The sequence below is a fragment of the Muscardinus avellanarius genome (genome assembly GCF_963383645.1).
Source record: "Muscardinus avellanarius genome assembly, chromosome: 3".
Classification (NCBI taxonomy): Eukaryota; Metazoa; Chordata; class Mammalia; order Rodentia; family Gliridae; genus Muscardinus; species Muscardinus avellanarius.
Window position 1 is genome coordinate 17,974,373 of NC_137788.1, and position 15,518 is coordinate 17,989,890.

The window sequence follows — 15,518 nt, forward strand, 5'->3', positions numbered from 1 at the left end:
CGCTTGGGAGGCTGAGACAGGAGGATCACACAGGTTCGAAGCCAGCTTCAGCTTCTTAGTGAGGCTGTCAGCAACTTAGTGAGACCCTGTTTCCAAATAAAGTATAAAAAATAGGTCTGGGAGTATAGCCCAGAGGTAGAAAGCCTCTGGGTTCCACCCCAGTACCACCCCCAAAAAAAAAAAAAAATAGGGCTGGGGTGTGTAGCTCAGAGGTAGAATGCCCCTGGGTTCAATCCCCAATATGTTGGGAGCCATTAAGGCCTTTTCCTAGATTGGTGTCTCTGACTCAGCTGACTGTCCTTCGCCCAGAGTCAACAAGGTTTGGGGTTATGGAAAGTTCAAAGAGGTCTGAGAGAGGATCAGCTGATAGGCCTATCTGTAATATGTGTTTTGTATTGGTCTTTATTGTATTCTGGTGGTGTTAGCATGAGAATGTTGATTGACCTGTAGCTGTGTATAAATACCTCTGGAAAAACAAAGCCAAGAGGTCGGTCGGCACAATAAAGACAAGATTGACCCAGAAGCTGCATTGGTCAGGAGTGTCCACGCAATAGAGAATACTGACCCAGGCAGAGTCGCCGACCTGTAGGAAATACTGACCCATGAACAGGGGTCGACCAGTAGAGATAGTAGGCTGGCAGCTCCCCCACGTTAGGGTTAAAAACTCTTCATCCTCACGCCTCACTTCAGAACCCGTACTCTTGCCGGCAGGCTCCGGCACCAGTATTGCAAAATAAGTCAATAAATAAATAATTAATGAATAAATAAAATAGGTCTGGGTATAACTTGAAAGTAGAATGCCCCTGGGTTCAAGCTGATGGTGCACACATGTAATCTTTTTTTTTTTGCGGGTCTGGGGATGGAACCCAGGGGCATTCAACCTCTGAGCTACACCCCCTGCCCAATTTTTTTATTTATTTTGAAACCGGGTCTCACTGAGTTGCGGAGGGCCTCACTAAGTAGCTGAGGCTGTCTGCGAACCGCGATCCTCCGGTCTCAGCCTCCCAAATGCTGGGATTAAAAGCGTGCGCCACCACGCCCAGCTCCACATGTAATCTTAATACTTAGGAGAAAGTAGAATGCCCCTGGGTTCAAGCTGATGGTACACACATGTAATCTTAATACTTAGGAGGCTGAGACAGGAGGGTGGCAGGTTTGTGTCCAGCCTCAGCTACTTAGTGAGGTCCTCCACAACTTAATGAGACCCTGTTTCAAAATAAAGAATAAAAAATAGGACTGGGGGCATAGCTCGGAGGTAGAATGCCTCTGGATTCCATCTCCAGTACCACAAATAAATAAATAGGGCTGGGAGTATAGCTCAGAGATACAATGTCCCTGGGTATTCAGTTTCCAGTACCCCATCAGATGGTTAAGATGGTAGATTTTGTGTTATGTATATTTTATTACACATGAAATAAATTAGCCATCACCCCAGTCAAGATTTAAAACACTGCCATTATCCCCAGCAAGTCCTTCCTGCTCTTTTGTGGTGGGCACCCACTCTATCCCAGGCAACCCCTGACTAGGTTTTAATCAAGAGAACAGTTTCTACCAATTCTTGAAAACTTCATCAAATGGCATAGGTTTTTTTTTTTTTTGAAAGCTATACTTAGAATAGACAGACAATTAAAAAAGCAAGTTCATATCTGTGTAACAATTGGAAATAAGCTCAAAAAACAGATCTGTTCCAATGTTTGGTGGGTGAGGAACTCCTGGGAGAGTTAAATAAACCACCCACTCCACCATAGTCGTCAGGAGAAGAACTGACCCAGCTAGGAGCCATGTGGGTGTGCGGGGCAGGAGAGATAGCTGGCGGAAGTGTCAGCGAGGGGCACGAAGGAGGAGGGGGTCCTGGGATTTCCTAACATATCTTCATTTTATTACCCGGAAACTCGCGTGCCAGTCCAAGTATGACAGTCCTTTTAAGTAAGCGAAGCTCTCCCAGTTACGCTCCCGGCCCCACGTACTGGGGATTGAACGCAGGAGCATTCTACCACTGAGCTACAGCCAGAGAACCATTTTCATTTTGAGACTGGGTCTCCATCGTCGCCCAGGCTGGCCTTGAACGCAATCCTCCTGCCTCAGCCTCCTGAATAGCTGAAATTACAGGTGTGCACTACTACGCCCGACTAGACTGTAAGCTCTTTGAAAGCAAGAACTTCATAATTCACGTGGTAAGCCTGTGCAAACACTGGTTGCAGACCCCGGCAGGAGCGGAGCCTGGGCGGACCCGGGTGGCGCGTCCCAGCGCGCAGTGGCGGACCCCCAGGCCCAGGAGGCGCTCTAGGCCAGCCCGCGCTGGCGGCCACGGCGCCGCTCTAGCCGCGAGGCCGCCGCTCTATGGCAGCGGGAGGGCGGGGCCGTGCGCGCTCCGGGCCTTTTTGTCCGGACGCGGCGGGAGCGCGCGCTGCGCGTGCGTACGCGGCGGCGGCGGCGGCGGCGGCGGTTGGCGGCGTGAGGCGCTGCGGCTCGGGACCCACGGAGCGACAGACCGAGCGGCCCCTGCGGCCGTCGGCGGCCAGGCGGCCCGAGATGTTGTCCGGGAAGAAGGCGGCGGCGGCGGCGGCGGCGGCGGCGGCGGCGGCGGCGGCGGCGGCGGCGGCCGGGACGGAGGCGGGCCCCGGGGCCGCGGGCGGCGCCGAGAACGGCTCCGAGGTGGCCGCGCCGCCCGCGGGCCTGCCGGGCCCCGCCGAGGTCGGGCCGGGGGCGGCGGGCGAGCGCACCCCTCGCAAGAAGGAGCCGCCGCGGGCCTCGCCCCCCGGGGGCCTGGCCGAGCCGCCGGGGTCCGCCGGGCCGCAGGCCGGGCCCACGGCGGTGCCCGGGTCCGCGACCCCGATGGAGACCGGGATCGCCGAGACGCCGGAGGGCCGCCGCACCAGCCGGCGCAAGCGGGCCAAGGTGAGCCCGACCCCCGCGCCGAGTACACCTCTCCACGCTCCGGGCTGGAAAACATGGCCTCGCGAGGTGGAGTCGCGGGGGCGTAGGGGGGGCGCCCGGCTGGCCCGGCGCGGAGCCTGGAGGCTGCCCCGCAGGTCGACGGCTTCTGTCGGGGGTTTCTCTGCTGAGCTAAAGGAGTGGCCTCGGCCGTGGGGCTGAAAACAGCTTGGTTCGGGTGTTGAGTGCTTGCTGCATGCCAAGAGTTTGAATCTTTTAAATTTTGCCTTCAGTGGTCTTCAGTGTCCATTTTTATAGATGAAGAAGACGAAGGGGGCTACCTATCTGTTAGTCAAGGTGCAAGCCTATGGGAAGAGAAAGGTGGGACACTAAACAGTACATCTGTGTGCCAGATGTCTTGCGATTTTGCTTTTTGCTAAACCCCGACCGGCAGATACTGTCAGTCCCATTTAAGGAATGAGTAAGCTGAGGCTTGTAAGAGCCACACTTCTGTTGTGACGGGGTATCATTGAAACAAAGGATCACGTGGGATGCTAAGAGTCGGCTGAACACTGGGTCAGTATTAGGGCATAGACGGGTTCTTTGTTGTTTTTTTTTTTTTTGTACTGGGGATTGAACTTAGTAGGGCGTTCTACCTCGGAGCTACACTCCCAGCCCTTTTTTTAAATTTTTTTTTTTTTATGTGTGTGTGTATGTCCTTATTTATTTTTGTGGTACTGGGAATCAAACCCAGGGGCAGTCTACCTTTGAGCTGTACCCCCAGGCTCCTTTTAGTTATATCGAAAGAGGGCCTAAGTTTTGGAGGCTGTACGTGAACCTGAATCTTTGTTTCAGTCTCCCAAATACTGGGGTTCCAAGCGTGCATCACCCGGTGTATGTATGTATTTACTTATTTTGGTACTCGGGATTGAACCCAGGAGCATTCTGCCTTTGAGCCAAATCCCTTGCCCTATTTTATTTTAATTTAATTTTTTTTTTTTTTTTTTTTTTTTGGTGGTGGTACTGGGGATGGAACCCAGGGACATTCTACTTCTGAACTACACCCCCAGCCCTATTTTTTAATTTTTGAAGCAGGGTCTCACTGAGTTGCAAAGGGCCTCACTTAGTAACTGAGGCTGCCCTCTAACCGAGATCCTCCTGTCTCAGCCTCCCAAATGCTGGGATTATAAGCATGCACCACCATGCTCGGCTCTAATTTTATTTTGAAACAGGGTTTAGCTGGGTTGATGAGGGTCTCCCTGAGTGGCTGAGGCCTCCAAAGTACTGGGATTACAAGCACCAGTGACTGTGCCCAGCTTATTTATTTATTTTGAAATGGTCTCACCAAGTTCCTGAGGGTCTTGCTAACTTGCTGAGGCTGGCCCAGAACCTGTCTCTGCCTCTCAAGTACTGGAATTACAGGCACTTGGCTAGAACCCCCCCCCCCCCCCCCCCCGAGATTTCATGTGCTCGGATCAGAAACTGGAAATATGTGTAGCAATAAATAAGCATAAGCAGTCTGGGAATGTAGCTCTGTGGTAGTACATTTGCCTAGTAAGTATGAGACTCTGGCTTGGATCCCCAGCACCGCAAAATGAACAGTAAGTAAATATATTAAATAAAATTGTGCAGTTTATGGAATTAATACTTGTAAATGAGGGACATTTCTACCTCTAAGATAGACCCCCTCCAGCACTATTATATTTTTATTTGAAACAGTGTCTTACTAAGTTGCTGAGAGTTTTGCTAAATTGTTGAGTCTGGCCTCAAACCTTGGATTCTCCTGTCTCAGTCTTCCAGGTACTGAGATTATAGGGATGTTCCACTTCATAGAGTGTGTGTGTGTGTGTGTGTGTGTGTGTGTGTGTGTGTGTAGTGGGGATGGAACCCAGGGGCCTCCCCCCCCCACACACACACACTCCCAGACCTATTTTGTTTGGAAACAAGGTCTCACTAAGTTGCCTAGAGCCTAAGTAGCTGCACAATCCTCCTGTCTCAGCCTCTCAAGTACTGGGATTACAAGTGTGTGCACCACTCCTGGCTCTTTTTTGTTTTCTTTAAATTGATTTTTTGAGACTAGGTCTTGCTGTGTTGTGCAGGTTTGTCAAATTCCTGCTTTTAAGAGATCCTTCTGCATCAGCCTCCCAAGTAACCAGGACTATAGGTGCATGCCAGTATACCCAGCGTGTGTGTGTGTGTGTGTACACACAGTTTAGTTTTATGGTGCTGGGGATCTAACTGAGGTCCTTGCATATGTTACGAGATTGCTGTACTACTGAGCTATATTTTAAGCCTACTGTGTATAATTGCTTTAAGTGCAAATAGCAAGTCAGTGCAGGTAGGGGAGTTTCTTGAGATGACAAATATTACTCAGACTGAGAACCCTCAGTGCCACCACACCTGGCTCATGGGGGGAAAAAACTTGGCAAGATGTCACACCATTGTAATCCCAGTATTTGGGAGGCTGAGACAGGATTGCAGTTTGCGTGGATAGCCGCAGCTACTTAGGCTCCTTGCAACTCAGTGAGACCGTTTCAAAATAAAGAATAAAAAAATAGGAGTGGGGATATAGCTCGGAGGTAGAATGCCCCTGAGTTCCATCCCCAGTATGCCAAACAAAATAAAACAACAACAACAAACAGCTGGGCATGGTGAAGCACGTGCTTGTAATTCCAGTACTTGGGAGGCTGAGACAGGAGCATCGTAGGTTCACGCCAGCCTCAGCTACTTAGTGAGGCCCTCCACACTTGGTAAGACACTCTTTTAAGTACCACAAAAGAAAGAAGGGAAGGAAGGAGGAAAGAAAGGAAGAAAGAAAAAAATGGGGCTGGAGGTGTGGCTCAGGTAGAATGCCCCTGGGTCCCCCAGTACTGCCAAAAAAAAACAAAACAAAACACTTATTGAGATGATTCACCATTTATATTTTGCAGTAGTGGGGATTAAACCTAGGGGTGCTCTACTTCTGAACTACACCCACAGACCACCCCAAGCCCCCCCTTTTTTTTTAACTTTGAGGCAGAGTCTTGCTAAATTGCCCAAGTTAGCTTCAAACTGGTCATTCTCCTACCTCAGCCTGTCGAGTAGCTGGGATTGCAGGCATGCACAGCTCAGTAATTTTTATCTTATTTACAAGGTTGTACACAGTACCACAGTCAATTTTAGAACATTCTCATTGCCCCCCAGAGATACATGTATCATTGACAGTCACTTTTTTTTTCTTTGTGGTATTGGAGATGGAACCCAAGGGCATTCTACCTCTGAGCTACACCCCCAGCCTTATTTTTTTTTTTTGAAAAAGGGCCTCACTAAGTAGTTGAGGCTGGCCGTAAACCTCTGAACAGCCTTCTAAGTATTGTGATTACAAGCGTGTGCCACCATGCCCAGCTTTGGCAGTCACTCTTCATTCCCCTCTACTTCCAGCCCCTGGCATTGAGCTACAAGTCTACTTTCTTTTTTGGATGGTGGTGTTGGGATTGAATTTAGGGGCATTCTATCTCCAAACTAGACCCTCAGGCCTTTTTTGGGGGGGGTACTGGGAGTTGAACCTAGAGGCCTTCTATCTCCAAACTATACCCCCAGCCCAATTTTATTTTCTATTTTGAAGCAGGGTCTCACCAAGTTGCGGAGGGCCTATGTAGCTGAGGCTGTTCAGGAACCTGGGATCCTCCTGTCTCAACCTCCCAAGTACTGGGATTACATGCGTGCACCACTGCACTCAGCTTAAGAGTTCTGGATTTTAATTTTTATGAAGTCCGGTTTATTTTTTTGTTCTTTTTTTGCTTCTGTTTTTTTTTTTTTTTTCCTAAGAGTTTTGTAGTTTTAGCTCTTGGATTTAGGATTGTGATCCTCTTGAATTTCTTTTTTTTATTATTATTTTTTTGCATACTAGGGAATTGAATCAAGGGGCATTCTACCTCCAAGCTACACTCCAGCCCTACTTTTTTTTACTTTATTTTGAAACATGGTCTCGCTGAGTTGCAGAGGGCCTCACTAAGTAACCGAGATTGGCCAGGAATCTGTGATCCTACTCTCATCCTCCCACATACTTGGATTGCAAGCTTGCATCACCATGCCCAGCTTCCTTTTGTGCTGAATTAATTCCAAATAGTGTTGAGATAAACGCTCTGCTCTTTTTTTTTGTGGGTCTGGGGATGGAACTCAGGGTCATTCGACCTCTGAGCTACCACCTCTGCCGTATTTTTTATTTTTATTTTGAAACTGGGTTTCGCTAAGTTGAGGAGTGCCGCACTGCGTAGCTGAGGCTATACAGGTGTGGCTTCCACGCCCTGTTTGCTCTATTCTTTTCAATATGAATATCCAGTTGTTCAACACAATTTGTTAACGACCAGTACTCCTATTTTCCATTGAACATTGAGTGGTTGACACCATAAATGTAAGCTTTATTTCTGGACTCTGAACTCTATCCTGTTAATATATTTTTTACCTTGTTGCCAACACCACACTGTTCGGATTACTCTAGCTTTGTAATAAGCTTGAAGTTAGGAATTGTCGTGCGCAGTGACGACTCTTACACGATCTTCCTCAAGCAGTTTTATTACCCCAGGTTCTTATACAGTTCCCGTAGATCTTCTCCATCTTCTCCCCCATCACTCCACCAACCCTCTTAGCTCTCTCAACGCCCTCTCAGGTAAAAACAACATCAGTCTTCTATCTCCTCCCTCATCACTCCACCAACCCTCCTCCGTGGCACTCTACATCTCTGCTGCAGCACACACCGGTCACAGTGGTGGCTTTGTGAACATGTCCGTCCCAGCTCGGAGCCCAGAGCAGTCCGCCAAGAAACTGCTCTTCCTGTCCACCAACCCTCTTCGCTTCGCCCGCTAGGGCATGCGCGCTTTTTAACCTTCTCCTGGGCGGGCAGGTGGTAGCACGAGGCGCTGCGTCACTAATCATCCGTAAGGCGCCTGATAGGGCTCACTGCGCAGGCTCAGGGCACCGCCAGCCTCGTGAGCCTCGTGACTTGGCTGCAAGCCCAGGCGCCATCTTGAGTCCATGCTGGCAACAAGCCTGGGTGCCACCTCGGTCCTGCCGAGTGGGCCCCGACATATCTCCCTTTTTGTTTTATTAAAATAAGGCTCGGGATCGTGCCTGTCTTAGGTTGCCGACCCTCAAGGACCATTCTTACCCGTCATTGGGAGAACAATAGCATGATTGTTTCCCTGTCTTAGGTTGAAAGGTCCCGGGGACGATCTTACCCGTCACTGACTACCGATCCAGCATACTGAGCCATACATGGGGAGATGAGCCAGCTTCTAGGGCTGCCAGAGCTTGCACCAATATGCGCTGTTGTTGCAGTGTGCGTTGTCGAGTTCGCCTGATATATCCAACCATGAAACATCATGCCACCACCAACAAGAATGCCCAGAACGCCATGCCACCCCAGTCTTTTAAAAAACCCAATGTTCCGTGTATTAAGTCCATTCATTGTTGTACTGTGGCGACTTCCACGCGGGTAGAATTAATTGCAGCGATGGACGCTCGTAGCTCAATCATGGTGTGTTCAAATTCACGGCTCCAAGTCCCCAGAAGCGTCTTGCTTAAATGACGAAACAAATTGCCTGCATGGGAGAAATTCTGATACTGCACATACGTTATACATATAGTCCAGATAATTGAGCTTGCTGAGCCATGCCAGCAGCCACATGTGAGGATAGAGCATTCATAGTGGCTGCAATAACTGCCACGGCCACAGAGGCCACAATTACAGCAATAAGAGCAGAAATTCCAAAGTCTCCAAGGGTGCATAGAAGCATAGCAGAAAGTCAGAAAACAGGTATCAATAAAACAACCTAAACTATCATTAACCAAGGTAAAGGAAGAGGGAAAGTAGAAATAATTCCCCAAAGATCTTAAAGAAAACAACTCATCTCTACGGTACCGAGCAGCAGTTTACAACTCTTACGTTAGGAACTAATCTTCTGACCTATCCTTTACACATTAGGCGCCTTTTCCAACTAACCTCAGGTGTCTTCCATCTATGGTGGCGGATTAGGAGAGGGAGGGGGAGGAGCGGAAGGTTTAGGGCGTTTCATTTTTTCTATGAATTCTAACAGAGCTTCTTCCTTCTTAGAAATCTCTTTCGCTTTCAAATTTTCTAAAATGGCTGCTTTCACTTTAGCAACCTTAGACCTTTTCGTCGCAACACCTGCGAACCTTCACAGCGCTGTCCCTCGCTTATCCGCGAGCCTCGCTTATTCGCGAGCCTTATTTACTTCTGTCCCTCGCTTATCCGCGAGACTTATTTACTTCTGTCCCTCGCTTATCCGCGAGCCTCGCTTATCCGCGAGCCTTATTTACTTCTGTCCCTCGCTTATCCGCGAGCCTCGCTTATCCGCGAGCCTTATTTACTTCTACCTTGTCGAATCAGGACCAGCCCGATTCTCTAACTTGCTTACACTAAAAAATATCCTCCTTAATGGAGCCCCCTGTTGATCGGGGAAAATAACCCTCCGTAAACGGAGCCTCCTCCTCCCTTTTCGGAGTCAAAGGAGTACTTACCAGCCAGCACTTACCAGCCAGCTGCCCTGGACTGCTGAGGTTCTGATCAAAGCGAAGGTCCCCGTACGGGCCACCACTTGTCGTGCGCAGTGACGACTCTTACACGATCTTCCTCAAGCAGTTTTATTACCCCAGGTTCTTATACAGTTCCCGTAGATCTTCTCCATCTTCTCCCCCATCACTCCACCAACCCTCTTAGCTCTCTCAACGCCCTCTCAGGTAAAAACAACATCAGTCTTCTATCTCCTCCCTCATCACTCCACCAACCCTCCTCCGTGGCACTCTACATCTCTGCTGCAGCACACACCGGTCACAGTGGTGGCTTTGTGAACATGTCCGTCCCAGCTCGGAGCCCAGAGCAGTCCGCCAAGAAACTGCTCTTCCTGTCCACCAACCCTCTTCGCTTCGCCCGCTAGGGCATGCGCGCTTTTTAACCTTCTCCTGGGCGGGCAGGTGGTAGCACGAGGCGCTGCGTCACTAATCATCCGTAAGGCGCCTGATAGGGCTCACTGCGCAGGCTCAGGGCACCGCCAGCCTCGTGAGCCTCGTGACTTGGCTGCAAGCCCAGGCGCCATCTTGAGTCCATGCTGGCAACAAGCCTGGGTGCCACCTCGGTCCTGCCGAGTGGGCCCCGACAAGGAATGAGACTGGAGGAAGCCAGGTCTGCAGCCAGCCTCAGCTACTTAGGCCCTCAGTGACTTATTGAAACCTTTTTTTTTTTTTTTTTTTTTTGCAGTACTGGGAATGGAACCCAGGGGCATTCTACCTCCAAGCTATACCTCCAGTCTTATTTCTTATTCTTTATTTTGAAACAAGATCTCACTGAGGCCCTCAAAGTAGCTGAGGCTGTCCATGAACCCGATCCTCCTGTCTCAGCCTCCTAAATGTTGGGATTACAAGCGTGTGCCACCATGCCCGGCTTCTTGAAGCTTTATTTTGATCTGTTTCATGCTAAATTCATCTGGGTAGGTATGTGCTAAAATGAGGGCAGCATTTAAAGTATGAAATTGGCAAATTAGGGTGGAACTTCAGGAACACTACAGTTCCAGGAATAACAGCTAGGCCTTGAAGTGGCAGCATTTAGGAGAGTGGTCGGGGAAAGGACGCACTTGGAGGCCAGTTGCTCTTCCTCTGAGTCCTTGCTACTCAAGGTTGCTAGGCTTTGATATGAATGCGAACAAAGTGCTCATTACTGTGTGGACAGGGAGTAAGAGCGAGCCTGTAATTATTACTAGGGGAGAGAAAGAAGTGAAGAATGCTTGGAGAGAGTACAGTGGTTTGAGAAGCACAGGGAGTTCCGCGTGAGCGACTGAAAGCCGAGAACAGTGGGCAGATGAGTTTATTTACTTTATGGTACTGGGAATTGAACCCAGGGACATTATTCTTTCTGGTACCCCTCCTCCCTTGGAATCGGCGTCTTGCTAGGTTGATGAGTCTCACTATGTTGCTTAGGCTGGCCTCGAACCTGCCATCCTCCTACCTTAGCCTCCCAAATACTGGGATTACTTTGCCACTACACCTGGCTGACAAATTAGTCTAATTCGAGGTAGGTTTTTTTTGAGGTGCAAGATAAAAGGGATCTGTAGTGTTGGGGTTGTAGAGTTGTATTCAGGTTGTTTAGAGTTCGAGATTTGTGTTGTTCAGTACGATGGCCCGTAGCTGTATGTGGCTATTAGATTAAAATTTAAAATATTTCCTTATAGGCTGGGCATGGTGGAGCACTGCCTCCCAGTATTCGGGAAGCAGAGACCAGAGGATCACAGTTTGTGGCTTCAGTTACTTCGGGAGGCCCTTCAAAACTCAGTGTGATCCTGTTTCAAAAAAGAATAAAAAAAAAAAAATAGGGCTGGGGGTGTAGCTCAGAGGGCAATACCCCTGGGTTCCATCCCCAGTACCGCAAAAAAAAAAAAAAAAAAAAAAAAATATATATATATATATATTAGATCTCCTTATAGTTGCCGCATTGTGTTTATTAGCCACATTCTAATGTGGCCACAGTATTGGAAGCACAGATACCAAACATTTCCTTTATCACAAAATGTTTTACCACATTACACTGAATTAGACTATGAAGAGCAGACCATAAGTTCAATGAGAATTCAGAGAAGGGAAGGAAATAGTCTTTAATTAGAATAATTAAGTAATTTGCCAAGGCATTGGGCCTTGAATTTTAGGAATTGAGTTAGTAGAAAAAGCTTTTAGGGGGTTCAGGTGTGGACAGAACAGCACTGAAATTGAAGGTAGGTTTGAATAGTTTATTTATTCATTTGTTTATTTTTGTGGTACTTGGGATGGAACCCAGGGGCTTGCTTTCACCTCTGGGCTACACTCCCAGACTTAGTATATATATATTTGTGTGTGTGTGTGTGTGTGTGTGTGTGTGTGTGTGTGTGTGTGTGTCTGGGGATGGAACCCAGGGCATTCAACCTCTGAGCTACACCCCCTGCCCTATTTTTTATTCTTTATTTTGAAACAGGGTCTCACTAAGTTGCGGAGAGCCTTGTTAAGCAGCTGAGATTGTCTGCGAACTGCATTCCTCCGGTCACAGCCTCCTGTAGCTGGGATTACAAGCTTGTGCATCCATGCCCGGCTGAGCTATTTTATATTTTACTTGAAACAGGGTCTCTTTAAATTGCAAGGGCCTCACTAGGTAGCTGAGGCTGGCTTTAAACCTGCTCGATCCTCTGGTCTCAGCCTCCCAAGTACTGGGATTACAAGCATGAGCCACAATGCCTGGCATGTTTGAATAGTTTAAAGCCCGCAAATTTATATGCTAGTTTTTTTTTTTTTGCGGGTCTGGGGATGGAATGCAGGGACATTCAACCTCTGAGTTACACCCCTTGCTCTATATTTTATTCTTTATTTTGAAACAGGGTCTCACTAAGTTGCCGAGGGCCTCAGTAAGTAGCTGAGGTTGTCCACAAACCGCGATCCTCTGGTCTCCACCTCCCAAATGCTGGGATTACAAGTGTGCGCCACCACGCCAGGCTTATGTACTAGTTTGAAAAATTTGGATTTCATTTGTTAAGCTGACAGTGTCACCTGTTAGGAATATTAATCAGTTTTTGTGCCCTAGGTGAACTAAAAAGAGAAAGATTTTTAAAAAGCTGGAGCATTAAGGTGATGGGAAAGGAATGAGTCAGTGTAGTAAGGGTGGGCATGAAAAGAAAGAGACTAGAGATAAAAGTGTAAGGAGCAAAAATACACCAGTGTAAAAATAATAATTACCCTACTCATAATCTGCCTTCTGAGCTATTTTATGTCCTTGGTTTTAAGAAGTTCTTGCGGTTTTTACTTAGAGATGAGAGATTCTCAATCCTTTAGGTACAAGGATTGAACTATTACTTTTAGTGAATGTGTGATGCTAGGGATTGAACTCAGGGCCTCTGGTTTTTAGCTTATTAAGGGTAGGGATACACTCATTCATAATTGTTTTCTTTATTGTGCCATGTACTCAGTGTTCAGTAGATGAATACAATTATTCATGTGTTAAATTAAGATTGGTAGAAGCCTGGCCACCCTTGGTGGCGCATGCTTGTAATTCTAGCATTCGGAAGGCTGAGACAGGAGGATCGTGGTTGGAGGACAGCCTCAGGTATTTAGTGAGGCCCTTTGCAACTCAGTGGGACCTTGTTTCAAAATAAAGGATAAAAAATAGGGCTGAGGGTATAGCTTGGAGGTGTAATGCCCCTGGGTTCCATCCTCAGAACTACAAAAATAAATATTGTTAGAGCACCACTTATAACTAGTCAATTTGTCCTTTATTTTTGTTTTCTACTTTCTAATGCATTCCTGATATTTAAAAAATTATTCTCTCTCCTAAGTACTGCCCCATACCCCAAACCTTTGGTCACATCATTGAGAAGAAAAAGGCAATATAAAAATAGCCATCTGGAGCTATTTCAAAGGCATTTAGAAAACTAAATTAGGTTATATCACTGTAATTCACAGGACTATTCGTTTTGGAAATTAATATATTAGGTATGTCGTATGTGAAAACCATGTTGTCTTGCCCCATCTCCTTATGTGATTATTTTTATTTTTCATTGGCTCCATAATATCAGAAAACTATAGTTTCTAATGCTTTCTAGAATCCAGCTACAGTTTTACAGTGTTCCAATATTATCAACAGCTCTTTTATAATACATATATATTATACAATTTTTTTTTTTTTTTTTTTTTTTGCAGTACTGGGGATGGAATCCAGGGGCATTCTACCTCTGAGCTACACCCCCAGCGCTATTTTTTATTCTTTATTTGTAAACAGGGTCTCACTAAGTAGTAGCTGAGGCTGTCTGTGAACCGTGATCCTCCAGTCTCAGCCTCCCGAATGCTGGGATTACAAGTGTGCACTACCACGCCCGGCTTATATTATACAATTTGACCAACCGGTCCATCATATATTCTTCCCTCCCCTACTCTCCTTTGCCTCCATTGACACATTGACTAAGAGTGCTTCCTCTTTCTATTAATGACCTGGTTCTCTCTTCTTTATAACTAGAATATGAAATAGTAGTAAGACCTGTCACTTGCTCCTTTATATGTGGATTCTTTACTTATCAGCTTTTCTAGCTCCTTTTTATCCTCTCTCCATGGTACTGGGTATTGAACCCAGGGGTATTCTACCTCCAAGCTGCATCTCCAACCCTATTTTTTATTTTTATTTTAATTAATTAATTAATTTTTTGCGGGTCTGGGGATGGAGCCCAGGGGCATTTGACCTCTGGCTACACCCCCTGCCCTATTTTTTATTCTTTATTTTGAAACCGGGTCTCACTGAGTTGCAGGGGGCCTCACTAAGTAGCTGAGGCTGTCTGCGAAACGCAATCCTCCAGGTCTCAGCCTACCGAATGCTGGGATTACAAGCGTGCACCACCACGCCCGGCTTCCAACCCTATTTTTTAAGTTTTTGTTTTAGAACAGGGTCTCTAGGTTGATAGGAGTCTCACTACTTGCTGAGGCTGTCCTTGAACCTGGGATCCTCCTGTCTCAGCCTCCCAAGTACTAGGATTATAATCATGTACCACCCCCACCTGGCTCTAGATACATTTTAAGAGCAAATGGACTTTTTCCATAGTTTCAGGTTGACTGACTGACTGACTGTCTCTCTTGTCTTTTTCTTTTTGTGTGTGTTCGGGTACTGGGATAGAGCCCAGAGGTGTACTATCTCTGATTTTCAGTCAGGAGACTGAAATCTTTGGTTCTATTAAATTGCTGGAGAAATCACAATATTTTAAAAATGAAAACTGTAGAAAGCTTCCTTAGAAGCCAAATCAGTTGCTTTTGTTGACCAAGAAAAGGAGCCTGGAGCTCAACCTGCTCAAATCGTCCCTGTTTTCAATCCTTCAGGGGCCCCTGCAGGGAGATTTGCTGAGTAATTTAAAAGCCACTGGACAGCCAGGTGTGGTGGCACACGCTTGTAATCCCAGCGCTTGGGAGGCTGAGACAGGAGGATCGCACAGGTTCAAAGCCCCTGGTTCCCCCAGTATCACCAAAAAAAAAAAAAAAAAAAAAGGGAGCAGTGGACTGTTTTTTGCGGATCTGGCGAGGAACCCAGGGGCATTCGACCTCCGAGCTAAACCCCCAGGCCTATTTTTTATTTATTTTGAAATAGCGTCTCCCTAAGTGGCAGAGGGCCTCATTAAATAGCTGGGGCTGTCTATAAACCGTGATTCTCTGTTCTCAGCCTCCCAAATACTGGGATTGCAAGCGTGTGCCACCATTCCTGGCTCTAACTGGAATTTAGCTACTTTTGTTCTGAAATCTCATTTTAAGGAATGGAAGAAGATCTGGAAATATTTTCTGCTTTTTATCCAATACTCGATTTACTAAGTACAGCTGGATAGTAGTTATTGACAGAGTTGTGTGGTTTTGGTATTTATGTCCCATTTCTGTGGCATAGACCAGCAAGGTGGAAGGGGGCATTATGTAGAAGCCCAGGGAAAAGTGCTGTGACTGGGATACTCTGAGTGGTGCAAGGCCTGTGGTGGGGTGGGGTGGGGATCTTTTAGAAGAGTACCACAGGACCTGCTAGTTAGTGTCTGCGTTTATGTATCCACTCTTCTTCTTCTTCTTTTTTTTTTTTTTAGTACTGGGGTTGTAACCCAGGGGCATTCTACCTCTGA

General features: G+C 47.1%; 1 protein-coding gene across 2 annotated transcripts in view; it reads left to right on the plus strand.

The window, feature by feature from the left end:
• Window positions 1-2,532: 2,532 nt before the first annotated feature.
• The window catches only part of KDM1A (lysine demethylase 1A), a gene marked incomplete at both ends in the record, with an annotated part of 86,114 nt that continues 73,128 nt past the window's right edge, over window positions 2,533-15,518 (plus strand). For both annotated transcript variants that reach the window (XM_080690970.1, XM_080690971.1), the window contains one exon: window positions 2,533-2,898. In XM_080690970.1, coding sequence (XP_080547096.1) covers window positions 2,533-2,898 — 366 coding nt within the window. The remainder of the gene's footprint in view (window positions 2,899-15,518) is intronic.